The sequence below is a fragment of the Oryzias latipes genome, chromosome 3 (assembly GCF_002234675.1).
Source record: "Oryzias latipes chromosome 3, ASM223467v1".
Classification (NCBI taxonomy): Eukaryota; Metazoa; Chordata; class Actinopteri; order Beloniformes; family Adrianichthyidae; genus Oryzias; species Oryzias latipes.
In genome coordinates this window covers 25,992,724-26,017,324 of record NC_019861.2, presented here as the reverse complement: position 1 = coordinate 26,017,324, position 24,601 = coordinate 25,992,724, and the positions used below count along the sequence as shown (strand labels likewise).

General features: G+C 37.3%; 1 protein-coding gene across 2 annotated transcripts in view; it reads right to left on the bottom strand.

Moving 5' to 3' along the window:
- Positions 1-249: 249 nt before the first annotated feature.
- Positions 250-24,601, bottom strand: part of mdga1 (MAM domain containing glycosylphosphatidylinositol anchor 1) — a 190,600-nt gene continuing 166,248 nt past the window's right edge. The window contains exons 16-18 of one of the 2 annotated variants that reach the window (XM_023953565.1): positions 21,596-21,729; positions 9,794-9,911; positions 250-2,594 (exon numbers count right to left, since the gene is read on the bottom strand). In XM_023953565.1, the coding sequence (XP_023809333.1) occupies positions 2,509-2,594; positions 9,794-9,911; positions 21,596-21,729 (338 nt within the window). In that variant the 3' untranslated portion in view covers positions 250-2,508. The remainder of the gene's footprint in view (positions 2,595-9,793; positions 9,912-21,595; positions 21,730-24,601) is intronic. The other variant, XM_023953566.1, reaches the window with a different exon arrangement.

Genomic DNA, 24,601 nt, shown 5'->3' with positions numbered 1-24,601 from the left:
AAATTGAAGAAAAACAAATGATTATTTTGTTGAAATCTGTGACAAAATAAAAGATTAATTAAAACATTAAATAGGCTTTTTTCCCCCAAAAGCTGATTACTTTGAGCTGCTCTGATCAAAAAATATTAATCAGGATTCTAATTTAACACCAACAACAAAGAATGTCTGTTCTTTCAAAGTAGATGCAAGTCCCTGTGTTTAGGATTCCCACGTCACACAGTTCAACATCAAATAGAACTTGGAACAGAAGAGAATAGTGGGTAATTGTTTATATTTGCATACATATATATTATGTTGCTTGAATACAACATCAGCCCATTTAAGATGGAATATTAAACAAAATATTTGTAAAATGAAAAATGTGCTTCTATGGATATGTAACAAAGTTTTCAAAAGAATAATTTTACTGCCACTGATCTGAACAGGACATTGTAAAGCAATACCTGACAGCCAACATGAGGGGAGAAAATGAACATCTGTGCGGGAATTTTAAAAGTAATAAGCAAGTCATGTAAGCTGCTTACATTATGACAGAATTTACAACAAAACCTGCCACTCTAATAGATCTAGAATAATACATTTCATTCTTGTATGCCGCACAGCCATTGGTTTTATCATTTTAGTGACCACAGAGAGGATACAGGAAGGATACAGGAGGATACAGGAAGCATTTTAAAATATTGAAAGAGTTTTTAAAGGTTTTTCCTGAGAGGCTTTACTTTTTTATTTTTATTTGATTTGATTTGATTTTATGACATGCTTGTGCCTAGACGGAATGATTCTCTAAATACGATCCATTCAAACAAGGACAGCTTCAATGGTACAATGGCAACAGACAGAACAACACAAAAAAACAGCAAGACTGGATGGAACATGTGTCGAAAATCATGTTGTTTTGATAAATATGTAGTACACAGCAATGGAGATGGTCAACAAACATAAAAGTACATCACTAACAATGTGACAGCTAACATGGACGTACTTGGGATGAGTTGGAAAATTAAGCAGTAACTTGTAGTAAAGTATACATGGATAAATGCATTATGAGCTTTACAGTTCATCTATGATATAAGTAGAGCTGATTACTCTAAAAAGGCCCATTTGTAATTAAGGTATCAAGAGTTTATTGCTACCAACATCGAACCTTGTATGATACATGACACTCAAAAAGTTGTTGAATTCCCTCCAGGGTACTTTACGTCTTTCATCATCGATGTGATCTTTTCATCAGAAAATGATATCACTATCTTAATGTATATAATGTTAATAAATTAAGAACTGAAATGACCAAATCTTTTTTATTTTTGAAGTAAAAGTAAAAATTAAAAACAAACCCTTCACTTATGTTGTCTTTGAAAGTCAGTTGAGATTCCAGCTGGTATAACTGGTAATGGGCATGCCGAGCTGTGTCTGTGTTCAGCAATGAAAAATAACTTCCTTCCAAGGGCAGAACCTGGTTTCAGATGGGAAATCATCCTCTTTAAATCTTATAGATATGAATATAATACTTTATTATTCATTAACCCTTGAGATTTCATAACAAAAAAAATATCAAAAACATTGAGTAGGTCTGACATACTGCAACAGCACACAAAAAGTAAATTAAACACCAAGAGAACAGCAGAGGTCGTAAAAACTTTGTGCTTCTTTAATTTTCACTTAGTAAAGTCCCGTCTTAGTTGTGTTTTAGTTTAAACTTTGTTATATATAATATATATTTATATATGTTATTGAGATAAACAATATGTATACTCCCCATTGAGGTTTGTCTCTTGTGGCAAGCAGAAAGACCATCGGGGGACGCAGCTTTCCAATTCCTGTGCGTCTGTCACTCAGCTATTCCTTTATTCATTCATTGATTCAACAGTTTTTGTCTGCCGTTATCCCTCATTCAGCTCCACCCATCATCTCAAAGGGTGGAAAAAAGGGATTCAGTCTTAGTGAAAAATTCAGACGTTTCCTCTGTCCTTTCACGTTCTCTGTGGAATTACCATTTCCTCGTTTTATTCTCTCTAGATCTTCATCATCTTTGGTAGAGTGTCCGACACTTTGGTGTGTCCGGGGAATAGGGTTGGAGCTTCTGAGGACGGAGGGTTAACGGAGTACGGGTACATGAGGGGGTGGACACATGGAGGCAGGAGGTTGATGTTGCAGAGGTAAAAGTGACACTGACACAGATCAGATAAGGGGATTCTTATAGGATGACATGGAAGAAATGTCAAATTTTGCTAAACCTTACGTATGCTAACCTTAAATACAATATGAGTGTCAGCTAGTTACAAATTGTGCGACTCAAAAAAAAAAGTGACAATAAACTAGACAGTTATTCAAAACAGAAGACTTGAAGTGATGCGAGGACGTGAGACTGCAAGCCAGGAGGATAGACAGGTGAGGAAACGGGTACGAAGAGGGAAAAAAATGGGGGTGGTTAGAGAGGGAAGTAAAAGAGCACAGGTCAGGGCAGTGTCTGACAGCACAGACAGGCGGTGCAGCAGTGGGAAGTGCTCATCATCTGTATGGGAGTGAGAGGAAACAAGAGAGGCCAAAGGTCAGCCAGCTGGCCAGTGGGAGAGACCGTGATCCTCCAATCAGGACTGCAGAAACAGAAACAGGGAAGAGGCTGATCAGTTATCGCCAAGAAATGGTATTCAATGTCATGAATTATTGTCTTTCATAGAAAAGTAGGTAAGTAGGTCCTTCTTTGACAAATACCAGAGTGCAACCATAAGTCACAAAGCATTTCATGACGAGAAAAAATATGCCTATTATGGAGTATTCAAAATGAACGTCAATATTTAAAGAAAAAGAATAAAGGAATAGAGTATTCAATATGAACGTCAATATTTAAAGATAAAGAATAAAGGAATGGGAACAATTGCTTTTTGTAATATGGGCTTTAAAACTAAACAGTTTTGGGACTATCTCACTTGAAACTGGCCTTTAGAGAAACAAAATTATGGAGTAAATTGTAGCTCCAGAGGGTAATATGAAATATTTGTTTGACTTTAACATTTTAGTCCACTCTTGCATATTTAAGCCTGTTGGTTGAAATTTTTTTCTTCTGTATAAAAAACAAGTCCACATTCACCCCTGCTAGCACATCTTTTTCAACTCATTCACAGCAGGGCTTTTTGGTCTGAAGCAGAATATTATCACACTGATGGTCCCTTTTCATTTGGGTGAGTTTGAACAGGCATCTGACCTCTGGCGTGGACAAAACAAATAGACTCTCGTCCACTTTTGTGTCAAAACAGGGAGACGGCTGGTTCCAATTGCAGCAGGTTTATTAGCTCAGCTAAAAGTCCACAGAGCTATATCAGGGTCCGACAGGAAGGGGTCAATAATGACCATAGGAGCATCAGAGAAACAACAAGAATAGTCAAGATCCAGATGAAAGTTGGGGCAGGTAAACGCAATCCGAGACAAAACAGGGTCAGGAAAGCAGAAGATCACGTCTGGATGTAAAGCTCAGCAATGCAGGCAACTTGGCAAAAAAAAAAAAAAAAAAATACAATCCTTCACACTGAGTGAGGCTCAGTGGAGTGCTTAAGTAGACTGTGAGTGATAGCAAATGAAAGTCAGGTGTGTGAAATCCAGAAACTATGCGCCGGGGTTGCTGGGAGATGAAGTGCACTCAGAACTCTGGAGACGGTTCCCGTCAATGACCAGAGGGGGAGACAGATCTCTGACTTTGAACAACTTTAGAGCAAATTTCAAGAAAGGTTTAAAATTTTTCAGAAGCGAATGTGGATGAGTTAGATTGTAAAAGAATGCAAAAGAAAAAGGACAAATGATTATTGTTTTTAAAAACTATTATACTGGTGCTGGAAGAAAGGCAGTCGAAATGCGACATCACAATAAAATAAGGGAAAAAATGAAAGGTAGATAGGTTGATTATAAGGTGGAATGAGAAAATGCTATGAATAAAAAGAAAAATGGCAATAAAAGTATATAAAAGCATTTATCTTAAAGACCACACCAATAAACTATCGGAATTCAATAAAAATGAAACAATGCTATCATAACTATCAAGCACGGTATGAATTTTTCTTATTTTTGGCGAGCTGTTATTGTTATTTTTTTCAAAAGGGAATGAAAAATCTAAAGCAAATGTTTTTATATACCCTATCTAGTCCAATTTCAAGCATTTTGTAATAAAACAAAGTACTTCATCCCATCTAGAGTTTTCAATTTTTTATTCTTTAACTTGAATTCTTACATTCTGCCCATAGAAATCCATTCTCCTCTCCACAAGCACAGCTGAGTCCCCCTTTCATACATAAATTACAAATACAACATCTTCAGACAGAGTTTCATTTAAAAAGGGAGCGTGGTATTAAAAAGATCAATATGATTTCATACCAAGTGTCCATCCTCCAGGCACAAAATCAATACCTATAACAAAGCAAAGCTACAGGCACAACACAGACAAGTATGCACACACACATGAACCAAAAAAATGAAAGTAGAACACAGTGTTCTACCTAACTGGGACTTTCCTCCTCTTCCTGGCCTTTAACCCACAGTCAGGGGCCATTAAAGCCATAACTCATTCTGCCATTCGCCTATATATGTGTCTCTTTTATTACATTTTAGTTCACATACATATTCTCTTTTCATAACGATGAATTATGGCTGTCAGACCAAAGAGAAATAGGGAGCCTTTTGATGGGGCAAGGTCCTTTTTGTCCAAAAAGATCATCACTGCAGACATGCAGTATCATTCATGAAATGTAATAAAAAATATGTACTTTGAAGTCAGCAATTTGACTTACTGTAAGTGTCATGTGAACATGAATTATGACATGCATTGCCTTGACAAATTAACAAAGCCCTTAAAATTGTATTTCTATCCGTTAATTCTCAGTTTAGGGAGCTGAATGCAAGGAGGTAAAAGCTGCACAAGGCAAACAAATTGTACTTCTTACAGTAGTGATTTTAAGTTGCCTTCCTTATAATTACCCATCTGTTTGCGCAAAGTATCTCTGCCGAGATGAAACCCGCAGGATGCCTGAGCACACTCACACTCGGAGAGCTCAAGAGCCTTCCTCTTCCTGCTTATACTTTCATCAATTATTTACCTCATCCGCCAGTGTTGTAACATGCGCACATGTAATAGATCGCAGCAAGCACACGTTCAGAAGCCATACACAAGCATCTCACACAGAGAGTTTGAGGTGGAAAAATGTTGTTAATTATTCATTGGAGTGTGTTTATTTAGTTTTTTTTGTGCATGGATTTAATGTCTTTGATTTTTCTTTTCTTTTCTTACACCAAGTTTTAACAAGTCCTAACAAGCTCCTGAAGATTTTGAAAATGCATTCTACCTCTGCATCCTTTCTTCCTCCTTCAGTCTTTACTGCGTTGAGTTACATCATGGCAGATTTCAATTACAAATCTCTTGATAAAAGATTAATTTCAAGTGTTGAATACTTTTTTTTGGTGGAATTTACTGTGGACAGCAAAGTAAGAAGGTCATTGTACGGAATGTACATTAAACAATTCCACATGCTCTGCAAGTACTGTATTTGATACAAGTGAACTTTTAGTCCCACTCTGATCATCTTTTGATTGATTTTACAAAAGTGTCCCCAGTGGTCTATTAATTATGATTATGCAGTATTTAGGCAAAATCAAAACCTTTGTTGTTTTCTAGGACATAGTTTCTGCAGAGCGGCAGTAGTTCATTAGAAATTTACCTCTGAGTTGTGGGCAGGACCGTTGGCACACCTTGTCCTGCTGTTACATCCCCTCACAGCCTCAAGCTAACATTAGAGGTGCAACCAAAATGGTGAGAAATATTGGAGCCATCCAGACGCACAGTTCTGAGTCAGATGCCAGCTCAGACGAGGAAGACAAAGATGTACATGGATCTATATGTCTGCAGGTGGATGCTGAATGAATGGTGCGGAGCAGTGATCTTGTGGCCTGCTGATTATAGTTTGTACGTAACAACTACAAGCTTTTTTAAAAGTATTTTTTAGTCTGCTCCTGATTCAGCACGTATTGAATAAAGAAATATGCAGAAACAGGATTTTAATCTAAATATTCTTTATATATTTCCTTCATCAAAATGCTACAAGAGCATGTTAAAAACACTAAAAATATTTATCTTTTTGGAGTGGTTCTTAAAAGTCACAATACTTTGGCTACAAACCGAAAACTACATCATTCTAGAATAAAAGTTAAAGGACATACGGTATATCATGCAAAATAATTTTTAGATTTTAGGTGCATTATAATTCCTCACTAAAAACCACCCAAAAGCGGCATTTTGATCTGTTCATTCATCTCTGAGTATTTTTCTAAAAACCAGGAGGAGTCTGCGCAGCCAGCCCCGCCCCAGGCTAACACACACACACACACTTTTTCTGCTGAGCTAGTTGTAATCAGCGAAGAAAAATCATTTTACGCACAATATGCACATCCATCCTTGGAAAAGTTTGGATGTTGTTTGTTTTTGTGGGCGAAACGCAGACACGCTGCTGAGACTCAACATGATGTCATTAAATGGGCGGCACCCACAAGGAGCGAAAGGCGGTACCTCAGAGTCTTACTTCTGAGTAAGTAAAGAATGTAATCAAAGTAATTGTTCTTTAGTGTTTCAAAATTTACTATCTTATATGGATAGATAAATTACTCTAAAAGGCTTAAGAAAATCACGATATAGGCCCTTAAAAATAACACAGTTTTGAATTTAGACTCCTCAACAATTTTTTTGATTTTAAAGTAAAATCCTTGTTCCATAATGTTCTTACAAAGCACAGATCCAACAGGTTATTCATACAACTCTTGTGGTAAGGTCAAATTTAACATGATTTTTTATGATTCCCAATGTGCATCACAAAACCCAAAAGTCAAAGTAAGTATATGCAGATTTTATAAATTTGTATATTAAGTATTATTCAATGTTATCGCTGGCTTTGTTTATAATAATCTTCTTTACCCTCATGTATGGATTCAACCAGATCAGAGGGCCTACATAAACATTAGGGAATATTTTTTACACCTAGATGTAAATGTCTACTACTGAGCCTGTGTCCTGACATTAAAAAAATGAAATATCCCCCCCTCTCTCTAACGTCCCTCTCTCTTCTTCCCCTCTTTCCTTTTCCGTCCGGTCCAACACCAAAGATTTTCAGACATGTTTGAAATTAATAAAGTTTGGCCTCAATTACAAAAGGGGTTTATTCAGACATACCTTTGGTTTGTCTGAAGATTAATAACCCCTCCTGTTAAAGTAAAATATGTCCAACCCAAGAGGCCCTCAGCTCTCATCTGTCTGCCTAGCTGTTGGACAGGACAAGTTAAAAAAAAAAAAATGAAATATATCTCGTTCCCACAAATTTATGTCTTGTTCGCACGAAATAATATTCCATTCCCACAAGATAATATGCCGTCCTCACTAAATACTATTTCATTCCCTTTAAATAATTAATTTGTGCGAACGAAATCATTGTTTACGTCATAATTCATTCATAAACACGGATATGCTCTCCGGCCGGCCACAAAAGCCGCTTTCAGCAGTAACTTCCGTGTCTCTGAGACCCACATACGTTCAAGAAAGGAAAAAGAAAAACAAGAATGATCAATTTATAATTGTCTCAATGAATATAAGAAAAATATCATAAGATTTCGGATGCCCAAGCTTGCTGTTTTGCCACACCACAGCGATTCTCCGGACATAGCACCTAGCTCCGCCGCAGAGCTCTTTAGCCTGTCTTGCCGGCATTCGGGCATCCGAAGGTTAGAAAGCTTCATGCTATGTGTCCCATCGTGCATCACGTTTTCCCCATAATGCATTTCGACCGATCATTGTGTCCCTATAACTGTAGTGTAACAACAAGACAAATGATTGGCTAGTCGTGATGCATGATGGGATACGTAGCATGTAGCCTACTAGCCTTCAGATAAAAAGTGACTGCTAACGAGTATGATGCTTTTGTAGAGCTTTTTAAAATAAACAAATCTGATCTCTAAACATCTTCCGTGTCTTCAATGCAATGTAATGAGACACACACAGACAGAAATGTGAAGGTATCTGCTGTAAATCCAACTATTGCTCACATCCGTGTTTATGAAGCTAGGAGCTATGTCCGGTAGGCGAAGCAGCAATCCGTGTTTATGAATGACTTATGACGTGAATAATTACTTCGTTTGCACAAATTAATTAATGCGGGAACGGAGTATTATTTTGTGGGAACAAGATACTATTTCCTTCGCATAACTTAATTATTTCGAGGGAACAAAATAGTATTTCGTGGGAACAGAATATTATCTTGTGGGAACGGAATATTATTTTGTGTGAACAAGATATTAATTTGTGGAAACAAGATATTAATTTGTGGGGACGACATATATTTTATTTTTTTTATGTCAGGACACGGGCTCCGTAGTTTACCTTTTCTCTTTAACGGGTCTTAAAGATCTCTGCTGAAACCTGCAATGACCGAAAGTTATTCTTTCTGGTTGATATTTACTTGTTATAATCCAAATCCGTAGACTGGCAGTAGCAGTTATGCAGAAATCCACCTCTTGGAGGGTATTTTCAGACGGACTAAATGTATTTTCCCCTCACAGATGCATAATGCAGCACCAAATGACATTGTTCAAACTCTTTAAAGAGTTCCACTGATTTATGTTCCAACCATGTCTATAATTATATATGATTTATGTTTTTTTTTTTTAGTATGATACAATTCTGTTCAGGGTACATTTCATCCCAATGCATTTTTATCAACATTTTTGAATGTAAGACAAATTAAAAACAGGATGTATTACAACCTCTCATCAGTGCCTAGTGAAATCAAATTTGGCAGCAATAAGTGCATTGAGTCTTCCTGTGATTAATATTACAAGCTTGGCATGCCTCGTCTCATTCTTCTTGGCAGAAATGTTACCTGACAAAGAGGCAGCAGTGCCATTTCAGGTTTGTGCATTAATGTTGAGTCTTTCACAAAGTCACTTTTCCATGACCTCCCCAATTTTGGATTGTTCTTGTTGTGAGTTTACTTGTGAATTTTTATCCGAAATTTGAGTTTTAAAATTAGGAAATTTGTTTTTCTCATTTCATATTTCTAAAACAGCTCACCTGATAAACATCCTTTGTTTCATGCTTTTTTTTTTTCTGAAATAACTTTTTTTTTCCATGGTCTTTTGCTTTTTTTCTTCTTTTGCTTAATTTATTTTTCATTTGTGGTTCCTTTTTTAAAACCACACATACACTTTACTCATCATGCTTCAGTCTCTCTGTTTTTGACCCTTAGTTTATTTCCGTTTCTGTCCACTGCTGGACTCATCATACATATTCCCCTTTTTGTAATTTAATTAACTTTTTACATGAATGTAAATTTTGCCTAGAAGTTGCACATTTCTGAAACCTAAGCTCTAATAATCAAATTGTTATAGTTTTTTTTTTTATTGACAAACTATGATGCTTTATCCAACCCAAACTGCACATAACTTTATATCGACTTTAGCGTAATCAGACATGCAAAGATGCACATTATCCTCTCATGTCCACTACTTCAAAGAATCTGTTCTCACTTGTTGCTTTGCAGTTAAAGCTCTCACACTGCTACATTGTAATCCCCGATACAAGTCGGCTTTTTTGACATCTCACACATAACATTGTTTTGATCCTTGTTTGGAGGTCTCTTATCTTAATATTGTTAACTCCATTAGAAAGGATCTTGACATTTTTTTCCAGTTTTCCAGGCTTATTTAACTTAGATTTGTCAAGATGAGAATTTAGTTGATCAGATTTTGTAATTCCATTCCTTTACACTCTTACCTGTCTTACCTGCATTGTCTAGATTGTTTTCCCGCTTGCATTTTCCAATGGTGATGGACACATCGTCAATTGCAATATCTCCCTCATAATTTAACCCTCGAATTCCTTCGAAGACAATCTGTTTTAAAAAGAAACACAAACATAAGCATATTTTACAATATGTAATAAACATAATCAGGAAATTGTCTTAAAAGTGTATAACCAAAAAAGTAATTATGTTGTACTTTATTGCTTTCATTTCTTTTTTTTTTTTATCTTGCAGAAGGTACAGTTTACCAAAATATTCATCATAAAACTTTGATGTTTTAGCCACCAGCTATTGGGTGTTGACTGACAGCCTAATTACTGCAGTGGACCAAGGCACCAAAAGCCCTCAACACACAGCTCATCAAAACCAAGCAAAGTCTGGTTGGCATTTGAAAAGAAAATAGCAAAAAGAGTCCTTTGTTGCTCTGAAATATCAACCTCAATTACTATTTTTTTTTTAGGGAGAACCCCATCAATTTTACGGTAGTAATAAATACAACTTCCTAAGGATTAGACAAGTTCACCAGCCTGTTTTCCAATCTGTCATAAAATCTCAGTTAATCTGCTCAGTTGTTTGCATGAAACATTTTTCAAGAATTATCTAAATTTTCCTTTTATTACCAAGCTTTCCTTAAAACAAGGCAATGCTAATAAAAAATGGAAAAGATGATGCTTCATCAAATTTAAAGTGGTTGCTTTAAAGGAAATCATGGCTGTGACTAATTTGCACTTCACGTACTATACATTTACGTACTCTATCTATCTATCTATCTATCTATCTATCTATCTATCTATCTATCTATCTATCTATCTATCTATCTATCTATCTATCTATCTATCTATCTATCTATCTATCTATCTATCTATCTATCTATCTATCTATCTATCTACACCCCAACTGACGTGTGCTCAGTGAATGTCTCAGGCAATGGAGAGCAGAGGATGCAGTGCTGGAGGACAGGTCCTCATGGGAGGACAAACCCTTGCATTGGATGTACCAACAGACCATAACTGAAGTGGCTGATATCAAGAAGTCTTACCAATGGCTGTGCAAAGAAGCACCTGAAACAATCCAGTACATAACTGCAGGGTGTAAGATGCCGGCAAGGAAAGCATACATGAGGGCCACAACCAAGTGGCTGCTAGAATAATACAAACCTCCTAATGAGAGAGCAAAGATCCTGTGGGACTTTCAGATCCAGACTGACAGAATGGTAATGGCGAACCAACCAGACACTGTGGTACTGGATAAAGAACAGAGGAAAGCTGGTATAATGGATGTGGCAGTACCAAGTGATGTCAACATCAAGAAGAAGAAACTGAAGAGAAAAACTAAAGAAATACCAATGACTCAGGGAAGAATAGGAGAAAGCATGGAAAGTGAAGCTGACAGTGGTGCTTATGATAATTGGAGCATTTTTGGCAGTAACCCTCATGCTGGAGTAGTGGCTACAGCAGATATCTGGAAAGACCTCAGACATCTCGGTCCAGAAAAGCGGCATTCTAGGAACAGCTAATATACAGTGCAGGACCCTCAAGCCTCTGGTAGATGACTCAAGCTTTTGTGAGAAAAAAATCCAGAAGGCTGAGACAGGTTTTTTTTTTTTTAAAGAAATGTATAAATAATGTGAATATTGACAATTCAGATTAGCAAGAAGGTGAGCACATGCAAGCACAGAGGGGTGGCAAATATGCATGACTGGCTTCATGTTACAGAATCCATCTGTTAATACCAACGTTCTGTGGTTAAGGGGCATGCCTGTGTTTAATGTGAATGCAAATTTACCCGACTCGAATGTGCCTGGGTTCAATGACCTGGATCTTATCCACTAAAGAGAATAACCTGACAAGTGAGCTGGCAGACCTCCCTCTCCACATAAATTTCCTCTAGTTTTGCTAGGGAACCCCAATGCCTGGAATATCTCCCCAGGGAGGTCGTCAGAAGATTTTAGAAAGAAATAAACTACTTCAACTTGCTTCTCTAGATGTGGAAGAGCAGTAATTATCACCCTAACTCTATGGGAGCACCCATCCATCTTACAGGGGAGACTAATTTTAACTAACGTATCTGCAATCTTATCTTTTCGGTCACGGCCCAAGGTGAAGGTAGGTACATAAATTGACCAGTTAATTGAAAGCTTTAGACTTTGCCTCAGCTTCCTCTTCACTACAAGAGGACTGCACGTCTGCGGCCACTGCACCCATTTGCTGATCAATCTCACGCTCCATCCTTCCATCACACGTGACACCAAAACCTCTTCACTTGTGACACCGCCCTATCAGGAGAGGGCAAACCGCCTTTTTACTGTTAAGAACCATGGCCTTTGGCTTGGAGGTTCCAGTTCTCATTTCAGTCACTTCACACTTAAATGTGAACAGTGTACTCTCCCCTTCTTGAAAAGTGGTACCATCAGCCCAATCTGCAAGAGGTCCTGTCTCTGATGACAACATCATGTTATAAAGGAGCGTCTCCCAGGACAACCCAACAAAATTCAATGAATTTAGATACTCAGGATGGACCTCATCCTCTCTTCTTTTGGGGGCATCAACAGGAGCTTGGTGACTTCACAACCTTGGATGATATACCGGACCATTTTTGTGTCCTAACCCAGAAGAGGAAGTACAGGAAGAGCAGGCACCATCATGAAAGAAAAAATCCCTGCATGGTTTGTTCCACTGATATCGGAAAATCCAACCAGTGCCTAGACCAAGCTAACAATAGAGCCCAGGAACTAGAAAGAGAAAAGGGGAAGAATTGATAGATGTAGAAATCCCAAGTGATAGCAACATCAGAGAAAAGGAACATGAACAGATAAAGAAATGGAGGAACAGAGGTCCTTGTGGTAATATGAACACTCTGAGCCATGACCCCCAAACTGCGAAAATAGTTCCAGCTCATTCCAGGCACATTATCCATGATATCTGTCTGGAAGAGTAGTTCTTAGAAACAGCTAAGATACTGGGCAGGTCCCTCACGCTCTCAGGCCTCTGGTAGAGGACACAAAATTCAAAGGAATCAAACTATTCTCAGGACAAGTGAATATGTATCTAGGTTATAAATATATACTGAAAGCAAAAAGACGTGGTGCTGTTATGATGACAAATGAGGAATGACAAAGTTCAGCTGCAAAAGATAGTGTGCCTATGTTTTTTGGTTTTGATGTGTGGATCATGTTTGGTGAGAGAGCTTTAACAGACTGGCAGAGTTGTGGCTGTAAAATAATACAAGTCTTTAAAAGGACATAAACTAACTGTCTCTTCCACTGTTTTTCAGTAAAATTGGGAGTTTTGTTACTGTGCAATTGTATCAAAAGCGGGTTTTGCCAAAAGCCTTCTTCCCTAAACCTATCTTTCTAAAGATATTACCACAGCCAGCTGAGCCAGTTTTCACACGTGCAAAACAAGATACTCATAATGGCTCTTAACAAGGCATACCTTTGTACACCTGCAAGTGCATCTGGATCAAGCAATATACCAGATTGCTGAATAATTACAAAAAATGAGAAAATAATAAAGGAATTGAAAGGCAGACACATTGGCTTTGACACACAGAAATGTAGAACATCTGCTCCTCTGAGCTATAACACTGCGCCATGAGAACTGAAAAACAAAAGGTTTCTGTGTAAAAAAATCTTTGTATGTATTATAAAGATAAACTGAGTACATGTATAACTAACATCAAATTAAATAGCAACATGATAGTCCTTCTGATTGAAGTTAAACAGCCAGCTGATAAAAATGGCATACTGTATGAGTAATGCACATGATTAACTCGATTTGACGTGCACTTTACTATTTTATAACACATAAAAACATCCTATTCCACATGTATATGAAGGACCAGAAGGAAGTAATTGCCATGACTCCGTTGACTGTGACGCAGAGAGTGGGCATGAGAAAGAAATACATGGCTTTGTGTGCGTGTGAGTGTGTGAAGGAGAGAGACTACAAGATCAAAGATGGTGTCATCAAGTGTCAAGACATAGTTGGGACAGTGTCGTTTTGTCAAGCTTTGTAACCTTTAATGTTCGCCTTGATGTGCTAGCAAATCACCACAGGGGATACAGGCTTCGGAGTGAGGTGAAAATGAGTCTGTAGCCGCGGTTACATGGGCAGAATATCTTGATCGGATCAATGGTCGGGTTAAAATTCACCCGTGCACATGGGCACAGAAAACCTTTTTTCCGATTAGAACAAACGTTCCCATGGCTCACACTCTCGTTCGGAATGAATCATTTGGGCATGCGCAGTAGTGTAAAAATCACCCGGATGAGGATATAGGTCCCGTTGTAAACAAACCGCTTCCACAGACATTTATGCAGCAGCTCGGTAACATACGAGACGATCTTCCAAACGTGCTTTTATTAATGTCATGAATATTATGAATTGCCTGTTCGCTCATCGTTATATTTAATCTGTGTGGTCAGTGCTTTTTTTGTGGAAGAATTAAGCTGGACGAAAGCTTAGGACAGACTAACACGGGCTAACATCATTAGCCTGATGGATGGACACAAAATCCAGGACCGTGCAAGAAACGCAGCAATCTGCAGCTTTCTAAGGACTGAGCGACATTTATTTCTGCTCTGAAAAGTTCACACAGACCGCCCCAAAGCCACTCTGTGAGCTAGCGGCCCGAGCTCTGTTCGAACACGGTTCCTCCTGAGTCCTGCAGCCGCTAACCCAGAGCGGCGGGACGGCTCGCAGTCTGAATTCTCCCACACATAACAAAACAACAAAACGCACACGTAAAAAAGCCCCCCCCCCCGACACAAAATTATTAATCCAGCTGCTCTGCTCACTCGGGTGCCAGTGGACCGAGTGAGCGTCAGGGGGCACGAAGCGCTCCTCCTCCGAATCTCCCCCGTGAGGGGTGAAAGAGAGGGGAGAGCCAGCGGGGCGAGAGCGGAGCGGCGCTTTTCAAGGGGCGTCCGCAGAGCTGGTCGGTCCCGTATGCGCTCCAAAGCATTCTCACAGCGAAACACCTTCTATGCGTGACGTAAACCAGAGCAGCAGTGACACACGATCGGAATGACCGTTTACATGCTCCACGATCGGATAAACGATCGGTATAACCCACCTATCTCGATCGGAAAGAAATTCTGATCCGAATGAGTCTGACCGGGGCAGAGTATTCCGAACGGCGCGTTTACATGACGCATTTTCTTTCCGATCAGGCGTTCATTCCGATTGCTTTTGCCCATGTAAACGCGGCTTGTGTGTGACAAAGAAAAGTGAAAGAAAGAAAGAAAGAAAGAAAGAAAGAAAGAAAGAAAGAAAGAAAGAAAGAAAGAAAGAAAGAAAGAAAGAAAGAAAGAAAGAAAGAAAGAAAGAAAGAAAGAAAGAAAGAAAGAAAGAAAGAAAGAAAGAAAGAGAGATTAAGGGAGGGACTTTTTGAAATATCCCTTTGTAAAGGGAGGCACAGAAATGTCGGTTGGCCTGGTTCCCTGCAGGCCACCCAGGAACTAAACACAACACACAGATGTCCACAAAGTAGTACATTCACCTTGACATGCTTCTGCATTTTTGTTGTGCCTCTATTGAAATTCTATTTTCATAAACTTGATACTCATGTTTAAACCTAACTAACAAAATCTTATTAGTAAACAGCTGAAAACATCTAAAAATAATTTTCAAAACCTGTTACTGACTTAACTGCAGTTTCTGCTTGAAGACATAAAGAAAGACTAGAAAGCTTCAAAAGAGGCATCTCACATTTTGCATGTTCATAACACAAACACTCAAAACAACCACAGACAAGACTTGCAGGCAACCTATAGCTTCAAATTATAAATCTGTGTGTGTTCTGTCACAATTCAAGGTGGATTTATTTCCCTTTATTCATTAATTTCATGTCATGTTTAAATGGAAAAAACTGGGATTTCTCAGCCTTTACTTTTTTGTGTAATATTAGCCAGACAAGTCAGAGTTTGACAAACTCCAGTGTCTCAGATAAAAGAAGGTTATTGCATTTTTTTTTAGAAACTCCTCTTTTTTTGTTTCTTTCTCTTATGTCATTTTAATGATACTTACTAAAAAGGTCAGAAGCCTTTCCATTTGAGATCCACAGAACAGGTATGTGGGTTAAACAATGCATTCTGAATACAAATGTGACACATAGTTCTTACATTATTTGTTTTTCTGTTCCTTATAAGTGAAACTAAAAAGGTAATGAGTTAATTAAATTGTTACCAATGACATATTGCATTTGTCTGCATATTGTGTTACATAAGGTTAAAAAAATGTGTATTTACTGCTCATAAGCAGGGCTGAAAGTAAGCCGGTAGATAGATAGATAGATATAGACAGATAGACAACTTTATTTATCCATTTGGGAGGTTCCCGCATGGAAATTGACAATTAGATCTGGCGGAGGTACTCTGTATCGGCTGGAAGATCAGCTGTGTGGCGGCTCTTTACTGCTTTGACACTTATTTAAAAGAAGCTGCAGGCTTATGCCGCTAAGACCATGAACCAGGCAGCACTTTATCTCATAATTTTACAGTTTCTGTGGTTTTTAATGTCTTATCATCGCTACTAAATGTGATCTACGTCCCTCTTCCTCCTCACGGTATCTGCCAATTCTGTAGCTTCCCTAAACAATAGTTAGTCGGTTGGAAATTCCTTGTATTTCTTGCAAGATAATCACATGTAAAGTAAATGTGTACAATCAAACAAGCAAACAAGAATGAACGGTAAATCCATTTATATTTTAGTTTCATAAGGTTCAGCCCACTGCTGTTTTTCCACATCAAAATAATCCAAAGGGAACATTATTAGAATATTCTACCACATAGTACGGGCATTTATTTTTGCAAAATTCAAAGTGTTTCTACACATTGGACTGGAATGATGGCTTAATTATTATTTGTTGTCATCATATATATGTTGTCCGCTGTGATGTTACTTGGTTGTTTTTAGGTTACAGTAAAATAAACCCACCATGTCTCAATCCAAATGGTATTGATATGAGTTTTGATGAGTTTTGGTATGATCAATTATCATCAATTTATTTAATTTTGAAACAATTTTATAATGGTATAATTTCCTCCCACCATCCAAGAACATGCTTCATAGGTTAATTGGCAACTCTAAATTGTCCATAGGTGTGAGTGTGAGAGTGAATGGGTGTGTGATTGTGGACATTCTACCCTGCGACAGACTGGCGACCTGTCCAGGACATCCCCTGCCTTCGCCCACAAGTGGCCGGGATAAGCTCTGGCAGCCCCATGACCCCGAAAGGGATAAAACGGAATAGAAAATAAATGAATGAATGAATGAATAATTTGATTCAATAAACAACTTGATTCAGACATATATTTGTGGTTGAATAAATGTATTCAATGATTAATCATTAGACCCCTAATCTACATTTATTGCTATTAAAACTGTACTTTGATGATGGTATAGTACCAGCATAAACAAAAATCTACTTTCACCACTGCTCATAAACCATATTTCGTAACATAGCACATCAATTACTGTTTAGTTAATGATGTTAATCTCATCACAGTTAAATGCATTTTATGATATTCTATTGTTTTCTCTCAGTGTCAAGACACAATACATCTTGTTGAAATGCTAAAATGTAGACCCTTAAGTAAAGGCATAGGTTGCAAAGGTCTAATCAAGGGTATGTGAGGACTTGTATGACATGTTGGATTCAAAGAATGAAGAGGTAGATCTGTACTGGTTGGCAAGTCAGAGAAACAAGAATGGAAAGATGTGCAGCAGGTTAGGGTGATCAAGGACATGGATGGAAATGTGCTGACTGGTTCCACAGGTGTAATTAAAAGATAAAAGGAGAACTTTGAAGAGTTGATGAATGAAGAGGGTGTTTGTGAGCACAGAGGAGAAGAAGTGGCTGTTGTGAAGCAGGAAGTAGCATGGTTAAGTGAGGATCAAGTAAAGTTTATCCTGACAACATGCATTGCTCTGGAAAAGGGAAGAATGAAGGTCAGCTGCAGCAAGACAGTATGAATAAGAGGGAATCAAGTAAAAAGGTGAAGTTTTAGGGACCAAAGGAAACGAAGATAGAAGACTTTAAGTACTTTGCGTCAACAGTCCAGAAAACCAGAGTTTTGAAGAGTGCAGAGAAGAGGCTAAAAGATGTATGTAAGCAGGTTGAAATGGGTGGAGGAATGTGTCAGGTGTGATGTGTGACAAAAGAGCGTAAACAAGCATGAAATGAAACGAGTAAAAGACTGCTGTATGAGCAGCCATGGTGTTGGTTTGGAGACAGCAGTTCTGAGAAAGAGAAGGGGGCAGAACTGGAGGTAGCATAGCAGAAGATATCGTCTTTGGGAGTGACAAGGTTGGATTGGATCAAAAATGAATACATCTGAGGAACAGCTTGTGTTAGATGTTCTAGAGATAAATGCAGTAACACCAGATTAAGATAGTGTGGAGATGTAGGGAAAAAGGACTGTGATTATGTTGGTAAAAAAAATGCTGAGGTTGAAGTCCCCAGGAAGGAGGTCTAAAGGAAGACCAAAGAGGAGGTTCATGAATGAAGGAGGACATAAGGGTAGTTGTTTTGAGTCAGGATGATGCAGAGGATAGGATTAGATGGGTTGAATAATTTGCTTTCGAGACTTCTAAGGGGAGCAGCCAAAAGAGACAAAATAATCCCGTCCATGAAGTCACAAGGTTCTCTTAACTACCCCAACATATCACAACTCCTGTTACTTTACTTTACTTTACTTGAGTCAAAAAGTAAGTAATGATACAATTAATCCCCCCCCCTCACTAAAGTGGGATTATGCTTTCAAAAGCTGCTGAGAAATGTAAAAAATATATTTAAAATGCTTTTAATATTTAGAGTTTAGCATGTTATGGGCATTCCATTAAACATGTAAGTTGTTGTGCCATAGCTTTTTTAATCTATTTCCTACCAAAAATGCTGCATCCCCAGTTTTAAAACAGAAAAGAGTCATGCAGTTAATACAGAGTAAATGCAGCCCCCCAGCTAAAGCACTCCATCCACATTCATCATGAATTCAATTTTCCCTTTGGACATACAAAGGGTATCTACAATCATTACAAAACAACTAGCAGGCATCCCTTGCTCATAGCTAAACCTGTTAATTGACCCGTCAAAGCTAATTGCTGCAGGGGATGGGAGGCTAGGTATGCATGTTTCAAAAATAATTACCTGCGTATTTAAATCAATAACATCATTAATTCATGAGATTTTACTTAAGCATAACAATAACTTCAACAAAATTAGAGTGCCTGTGTTGGAAATGATGATTATAAAGAACTGAAGACTCAAAATTGGTTCAATTGGCTTACATTAAAACTCTTTGGATAAACTTTCAGACAGTAAACTGTAATCAAAGTGATGAGAATGATCAACAAAATGTACAACATGATTACTTTTGTTTTTTCTGCTGATTGGACAAAGTATGCACACAAACATTTTTAAAAACTCAAAACTTTTAAGTGGCTAGGAAAGAGATTTTGAGAGAAAAGTGGAACATTTGCCAAAAAAGTAGCTGCCAAAAAGCAGAAGAGACATCAATTAGACAGAATTCAAACACCCTTTTCTGTTTCGTGGCACTTTTATTTCAAATATTGACTAAATATATATTTAATTTAAACCTATCACCTTCAAATGATGAGCAATAAACGTGCATTTCTTTGTGTATTAATTATATTGTGAATTTGTGTAGCTTTGGTTAATAGTTGCTTGAAAAACAAATAGGACATTCAGTCCGGTATCAAAATCAAAACGTTTTCAAAAATCTTTGCATTTTGGATGAGTTTTGATTCAATATTGTTCCTGTCAGCTCGGTTTTGCTCTGTTTTCTGGACATTGAGTTTAGGTCGCGGTAGTCAAGCAAAGAGTGAACTGCTATTTTCTGGATAGTTCTGATACACAATAATGGTTTAGTAAAACCACCAGAAACCATCAGAATTCATTTTATTGACTGTTACTCATGTCTTCAGACTTTCATTCATGCTTTTAGTTCACTTTTTTGCAATGCGGTTCACAATGGTGTAATTGGTTAATTACTAAGATCCTTGACCAGTGCAAGTCTAGGATGACAAAGCTTTACTTTAATGCAACAGTTATTAGTCAAATTAAACTGTAGTTCGTAATTAGTGTGTTAAACTAGCATGTTGGATTATGCTTCAATAAAAGCTCAACCTGCAGTTATAACAGAAAGTAAACCACAAGTCTTCCGTAAACAATTTGATCCAATAATTTTCTTTACAAATAACTTTAAATAAATCAAATAATTTATGATTTCTTCTTCGTCTTACTTGTTAATCAACTTTGCAAAAAGTGATAAGGTAGAGGTTCTCATTTATCATTACTCACAGCTTGTTGAAAATGCCATAATCGTGCGCTCTCTTCTATTTAATGAACTGATGACGAAGTCGAAAGAGTTTTTTGGGGGAAAAAAAGATTAATCTTGACTGGATCCAAAGTGAAAAATGTTCAACCTGAAAAGCAAAATCCAGATGACCTTTCTTTAAAACGTTTCCATCCTGGATGAATGAGAGTCTTCACAGAACAGATCAAGTAAAGATATTCTGGGGTTTTTATTTATATCATTGCTTATATTTCTTTACATTAATAACTATCATTTAAATTTTATTTATTGATGTTAAAGTGTATGGCTGTGTTATATTTAATCCAGGAGCTTAACACACATTTGGAATGTGTGCTTACACATCCACACCTGCAACCTCCTGCATCTGCAACCTCCATCATCATCTATGAGCAGCACGTTTGCAGTCTCTTTAAAATATTGTCCAATATTTATACCACAGTGAGATTTTCCTCAGTAAAGAAAACAATCAGTGACGTGAAGGGGTTAAATGGTATTGCACTGGCAGCACTACAAACATTGATGTTTATGACATGTTCTGATGGACAGACTCTCAAATAATTTATGTTCTCAGAGTCTCCCATTGGACAGATACTAGCCAACAAAAAAATTGGAATATATTTAGCTTTGTAATCACTAAAATATTCATCCTGTAGAGACCGTTGGGATCTTACCACCACTAAAGAGATTTTGGAGATTTGATATATCTCTAAGCTCGGTGTATGAGGTAACGCTGAAGCTGGAAAGAATGTCTTGCTGGTAAATCTAATTCAAAGGCTATCTCCAGTTCTTTTGAGCCCCAAATGTCACTGCAAAGAATGTCGTATGAAACATTCATCTGACTCAAAGCAGAATTTAAAGCCCAAGTCTTTCAGGAATTCTCCAGTTTTATAAAGTAAGTGTATAAAAATCCTGTTTGTTCCAGGCTGAAGTGGTGATCTTTCTTCAGGGAAAGAAATAATACAGAAGAAATAGCAGCAGCAGCAGAACAAATATCAAGGACGCAACCATTTTTGTGTCATCTTCTTCAAAGACCAACCAGACCTATGACGCTGGGCAGAGAGGAAAAGCTAAGGAAGTAATAACTGGAGGTTGAATTTCTTGTATATACTGATCTCTATGGAGTGCACAGTTGTACCTAAAGCACATCTCAGCTGACTACTGCGAAGCAGAAGGAAGTTTTTCACGATTATGATGCCGACATTTTTGCTTTCACTGCAAATACATATTGGCTAAAAATATTGGTTAACGACTGCCTTGACTACCTACTGCAGTTTACCTACCGACCCAATACTAATTACTATTGGCCATGAAAAAAAAAATTGGTTGATCGCCTGAAAAAGATCTTTGTGAAGGTAGTTTAGGTCTGCAGATTTCCTACTTCATTCAGCTCTGATTTTTGTATAATTGCTGTTGTAGGAAGAAAAAAAGTCCTTACCTGGAAGGGTCCACTTGGGCTGATGTCAAAGTCTGCTCTCTTCCAGTCTGGACCTTGATGTCCAGACTTGGTCCACTTCAGTAAATCCAAAGCTGAAGCAAAGCTTCCCATTCTGAGAAATATATTGAGTGTGCCTGTGAAGATATTGCATACATCCATGTAAGCAGACTCAAGCACACAAGATAGAAGGAACTGTCAGTTTACTCCTACAATTTGTTTAATTAACCCAACAAACATCTAAGTCTGCCTCATTATCTGATTAAAAACACTGTAGTTCTATTACTACAAACTTTGATTGTTTTATAATAAAAAAAATATGTATTTTTGAATTGTTTCTATTCCAATTATTCATCTAACAAGAGAAAAAAATGAATGCAAAATTAATATATACCACCCAAAAATAATCTGTCTATTTTAAGCTATCACAGAATCATCAGCAATGCATTCACTATGACAACACCAGTCGATGACATTTTCAGGCAAATGTTACTGCAAATGTTACATATTTAAAGTTGACATGGCGGAACCAGCTCTTTAAATTTCTGCATCTAGTTCTCTGCACAAAAAGCAATATAACCAAACACAGTTTTACCATGTTTTAAAATGAAAGGACAATATCAGCACAAAAACAGGTTGTTCTCCACAAAAATACAGTGGAAGTAAAACAATCACTGTTAACTGATTGATTCGAGAGCTGATACTATAGTAGCAGAGACATGACACTTTGTTAAGCAACCCACTGGGAAAAAGCAACTTATACGATACAGGAAACTTTTGAGTTGAAATTAAATCTGTGTTGTCTCTTAGCAATATGCTTTCATGTCATCATGCAGGACATTTGGATTTCTCCCCGACAGCCATCCAGACAGAAAAAAAGCTGACAATAGAAGGACTTGTTGAAAGGACACAAAAAAAAGATTTCTAGAATGTGTTAATTAACCATGTTTCCTTTTGTATATGCACAAAACACACTATTCTGTCGAGTGGTGTGTGGATTTAATGAAATATGTTGTGTGAGCAATGGATGAGACTCTCTCTCTCTTGTCTCTATTTCTCTCAGCTCTCTAAGATGTGAGAGATTCATTTATCTTCTTAACGATCTCCAACCAGCTCCTAATTGGAACATTAACCAACCACCAGTCTCTTAAACAAATAGACAAGCAGGGGGCATCTGTGTGCTATAGGGTGTGCTCATAATTTGGAGAATGGATATGTGTGCAGCATGGACATATGCTTCCATCAAGGGTGTCCTAACTGTGCAAAGTTGTCCAGATATGATGTAAAGGCTTTCCATCCAGCTTGCATCCTTATAATAACATTAAATGCAAATGACCTATTTAATGAATACTTTTGGAATGGGATACTTTTCATGTTTTCATATTGAACAGAAATAAATTGAAACACATTCTGACCAAAATTATTGTGAATTTCTTAATTGGAGACTAAAAATACAGAAAAAGTCTGTTTGGGGAAGAAAAAAAAGAAAAACTTTTGTAAACATTAAATTATTTACAATTAGATGATCACTGTAAACTTGTAAATTTAAATCAAGTGAATACAAATAATACTAGTAATAACACAAATAGTTATCAGAAAGATGGCTTTGATCACTGAAACAAAAAAAAACTGTTCCTCACATTTGGCCCTTAAGGCTGTGAAGGTAAAGTAGCCACCGGTTGTGGCCACAGGTTTATGGCTTACAACGTGACTTAGCCAATTTTAATCAAGAAATCATACACCCAGTTTTAAAATAAAGTTTTGATTTTATTATTACTTTTATGTCAAAAGACTGTGGGACAGTAGAATTTGAAAGGGGGCCACATTTGGCCAACATGCCGGACATTGGGCATGTCTGGCTTGGCTTGAATGTTTTCTAGATTGTACACTCTCCAGTTTTAGGCAGAACAGAGAAAATATACACATATGGTAATTTTCCTGATTTTCTTGTAGAAGAAAAATAGGTAAAAGACTGCAGTCACTCCTAAAAATGCTACGACAGATGTGAAATAAAAAGACTTTTTGTGGATTGAAATGCTCTTTAAAGATGAAAAAGGTGCAGGTAGGTGTGCAGGTGAGAGATCCAAATGCAAGGCATGAAAAACAAAACAGGAAGAAGTCTAGAACACAAGCAAACAAAAGGAGCAAGAATGTCTACACAACAAGAAAAACAAACGAACACTGAAAAAAATAAACCCAACAATCTGTAAGAAAAAATGCTTCTGGCTTTGCTGTTTTGCCTCACCCAAAATGAAGCTGACTATCCTAGGAGATAAAAGGTGGTCGGGATCAAAGAGAACTAAATGTGTCACAGTGAATGTGCTAAAAGTGTAATGTCAAGTCAAAGTCCCCAGTTACATCAGGAAATGTTCACAAATTTGTTGTTTTTACATCCAAAATTATATTGTAATATATACAGATATATATGTCACATTGTGATCTTTTTTTTAGTTTGCTTTGTCTGATTAAAAAGTGAAAGTGTTTCATTGAATATATGTTTAGCACTTTTAGGCAAAGTGCACTTTGTGGTGATAAAGTAATTTTTGACATTCTGCAAAATAACAACTCAAAAAAGCCTTTTTTGTTTGTTTCGTTATTGTGTTAAGACAAAAAAAACAAAAAAAAAAAAAAAAACACTTGTCTTGCACACCAATAATTGCAAAAGAGACAATCTTCAAATATGTGGAAAAGAAGGAAAAATACAGCAATTCAAAAGATAGTATCAATGCATTCAAACATATTTATCATATAGAGTACTTTTAACACTTAAAGCTTTACAATGAAGCACTTAAAAACCATTCACAGTACATTATCATCCTCTCACTACTTCTAAACACCTACAGGGTAATGGCTGCTCTTAAACCACTGAGTGTTTCTGTACTTTATTCGCCTCTTTTTCCTCCTGTTCTCTTTGGTCTGGGTCTCATTATGAAGCATGTTCTTTTTTAGCCTAAGCTTTCCCTGACCCTCATCCTGCCCTGACTTCTCTCATCTCATCTTCCTTCTCCC